We start from the raw sequence: 3,562 nt of genomic DNA, 5'->3' as shown, positions 1-3,562 counted from the left end.
CTCTGTGTTGGAACTCGACTCTATAAAAATAGTCTGTGACTTTTCCAATAGGTGAGTTTTCTTTCTTTAGAACATCTATAAAAAGCAGTTTGACCTGGAAGTCAAATTGCCTAGTACAAGTTACAGGGTCCGAAGACACCAATCTACTTTTCGTTTCCCAATCCATGTTATCAATTTCATCATTAGTATATTCTTTGTTATCTTGCACCCTACCAAGAATCCGTAACAAATGTCTTTTTTAAATCACCAACTATTATTTTCCGTCTATCAGTTTTGTTTTTTCGAAGGGCAATTTGAGCACTGCCAAGCAATGTTTTCATTTGCAACTTTTTTAACTTAAAAAAAATGTTGTCAATGCAATTGGCTGCCCTCCGATCATCTCTTCTCAATTCTGATTTACAAATTTCACTGTAATAAACTTTAGTAGGTCTATCAGAAATTATAGTTCGACCTTTCCCAAAGAAAATGTTTGGAAATGCAAGTTCTTCAGAGTTTTTGTCCATAAATTTACTCAAGGGAAAGTTACCTTCTCCTGGAGCAAAATTATGAACTCTCTCTTTCTCACCATTCTCATTAAAGTCAGGTGATGTAATAAGTGTGTCTTTAGAGCTCGCAACTTCTACATCACCTTCATCTTCACTCCAGTTATCTTCATCAGACTGTGCTAGAGAATTCTCATCATTTCCATCATCTTTTTTGACATCAGAGTCTACGACTACTGGAATCGCGTCAAATTCAGAATCATTCAAGACTTTTCCATTGTCTTGATTTTCAAGATCCTGATTCCAATTTTCTTCAAAGCAAATGCCTTCTGTTTTATACAAAGTTCCATGTTCCTGAAGCCACTCGGCAGCCTCTCTGATTTTGTAGGGCCGAATGTTTTCAGTTATCACAGCATGATTGTATTTCAATTGTCTTTTCAACTGAGCTGCAATTGTCATTGTGTCATCTGTTGCTCTAGGCAGCATTCGGACAGTTGTAGTGACATTAGCAGGCACATTAACAACATTTCCACGAATTTTCTTGTTTTCCCCTGGGAGCAGCATATACCTTCATGAAAGGTATTCTTGGAGACAAAAGTCTCCATTCTGAAGGGTATAATTCCAGATTGTTCGGTTTATCTGGAAAATTCATTCCATTTTCAATCGAACAGGGTGGAATTTTGTTTTTCTTTATGTACCTTTCACATGTACCACATACCCATCCATCATTCTTTAAACAAAGCTCTGCTGTTTCATTTGAATTACGCATACTAAGGCATGCTTTTACACTATGTCCAATTGGTGACAAGACACACATACATAAGTAGGCCCATTTTCAATATTTTTTATTAAATTCAGCAATTAATTCATCAGTTGATGACATTTCTTTATTCTGTCTTCGAAACAGTTTTGACACATTTTCGTCTTTTCTTTCAGCTTCCCTGAAATCAGGATCAGCTCTTTTAGCACCAACCTCTTTCTTCATATCTCTGTAATCAGGATTTTCAATTCTTTTTCTCCTCTTGTTGGGAGTTCCTTTAAAATTTTCAGCTGCTCTGAATTCAGGATCAGCTCTCTTAGTCTGTTTACCATAGACTTCACTTTCTCTTTCAGCTGCTCTGAATTTAGGATCAGCTCCCTTAGTCTGTTTATCATAGACTTCTCTTTCTATTTCAGCTGCTCTGAATTTAGGATCAGCTCTCTTAGTCTGTTTACCATAGACTTCCATTTCTCTTTCAGCTGCTCTGAATTTAGGATCAGCTCTCTTAGTCTGTTTACCATAGACTTCCCTTTCTCTTTCAGCTGCTCTGAATTTAGGATCAGCTCTCTTAGGCTGTTTACCATAGACTTCCCTTTCTCTTTCAGCTTTTCTTACAGCAGGATCAGCTCTTTTGGCTCTTTGAGCTCCAACCTCTTTCTTCAAATCTCTGTAATCAGGATCTTCATTTCTTTTTCTCCCCTTGTTAGGAGTTCCTTTCAAATTTTCAGCTGACTTGAATTCAGGTTCAGCTCGTTTTGTCCGTTTATGACAGACTTCACTTTTTCTTTCAGCTGCTCTGAATTCGGGATCAGCTCGTTTTGTCTGTTTATGACAGACTTCACTTTTTCTTTCAGCTGCTCTGAATTCAGGATCAGCTCTTCTCAAATTTTTGCATTCTTTATAATACCTCTTTCGACTGTTTTCTTGATCCGAATTTAACCCTTTCAGTCGAATCGCTTGTGTCTGCTTTTCTTCAAATTTAAAATATTTTTTCAAGTTTTCACCCATTTTTTTATCATCTGTAACAGAAGGATTTCCTTCCAATACATCTGAATTCATCACATTTGTGGGGCTGACATTTCCATCATCTGCACTGGATATCTCTTCCACTACATCTGGAAAAAGCCCGACATTTCTATCATTTGACTTTCCATCATCTGCAATGGATATCTCTTCCATTACATCAGGAAAACAATCTGCATTGAGGTTAGAGTCATCACTTATGTCTCTTTTCTCTCTCAATGCAGACATCAACTCTTTCTGCTTCTTTCGTCTGGATAATTTACTTTGCTTCTTTGTTCTTGGCATATTTAATAAACTTAATCTAAAATATTAAAATATAATTATGTTTGCATTAAAAGTTGTTATCACTGTCATTTTATAGTTAAAAATGGGCTTGTAATATCACAAAATCTTGAATAATATTGAGAAGTACTGTGGGCAAGTTGGTAAAACACAGCCACCATAATAATGCAGTCTGACATAATTTATTGTAGCCTAATCTAATATCATTCAGCAACTCAGTTCAACATGCCAAGAAACCTTCCCCCTTGACCAATATTGAATGACATTATTAATGACATAATTAAACCATATATAATTTCATTTTTGTATTAACACTACAAGGCAAAATTAAATGAATAAGCAAACCTTTCTGTTGAATTAAATTTCTAAAATAAAGTAACATGCTGGAATGTCACATTACTATATATGCCTACTGAGCTATGATTGGATAATTGTCTTGTTGGGGTTTTCCATTAGTCTATTTATAGGATCTTATATGTCATAATATGTATGGTAGGTTAATACTGACATGTTAAATGATTAAATTTATTTTTCTGATTTGTTTTTTTAAAATAATTTCTACTTTTAATATGTAATCTGATAATCAAATTTCTCAGGACAATGACATCTATTTGAAAAGTGATTTTAACAAAATCTATGAAAACCTATTATGTCTTTGAATATTAGGCTACAGGTATTTATGCTTATTTTTTTTTAAATTCAGTTGAGCTCACATTGAGCAAAAATTATTACAAAATACATCAAGAACAGTGTCTTTTAGAGTGCATTGAGTTCATCCTTTAGTAATACTAGTGTCTATTAGAGTGTCTGCGAGGAAATTGCTTGTGTTTTAAAGAAAGAGGGCGATAACTCATATTAAATATTTTAAATTTCTTGAATTTTTGATAGAGATTCTTTCATAAGTGACAATAAACAATTCACTAAGTTTCATCCAAACCTGTCAAAAATTGTGCCTTCTAGAGTGTTTACAACCTAAAATATTTTTCGATTTTATTCATTTTCGATAGGGTTCATC

At 34.3% G+C, this 3,562-nt stretch overlaps 1 protein-coding gene across 1 annotated transcript; it reads right to left on the bottom strand.

Moving 5' to 3' along the window:
- Positions 1–1,317: 1,317 nt before the first annotated feature.
- LOTGIDRAFT_175745 (hypothetical protein) lies at positions 1,318–2,550 on the bottom strand (the record flags this gene model as incomplete). The annotated part of the gene is made up of 1 exon (XM_009059148.1): positions 1,318–2,550. The coding sequence occupies one exon, from the start codon at positions 2,548–2,550 to the stop codon at positions 1,318–1,320; it is 1,233 nt and encodes a 410-aa protein (XP_009057396.1).
- Positions 2,551–3,562: the final 1,012 nt, after the last annotated feature.

This window comes from Lottia gigantea (assembly GCF_000327385.1).
Source record: "Lottia gigantea unplaced genomic scaffold LOTGIsca_374, whole genome shotgun sequence".
NCBI classification, from domain to species: Eukaryota; Metazoa; Mollusca; class Gastropoda; family Lottiidae; genus Lottia; species Lottia gigantea.
The sequence above is the reverse complement of the archived record's forward strand: the minus strand, read 5'-3'. Positions and strand labels throughout refer to the sequence as shown.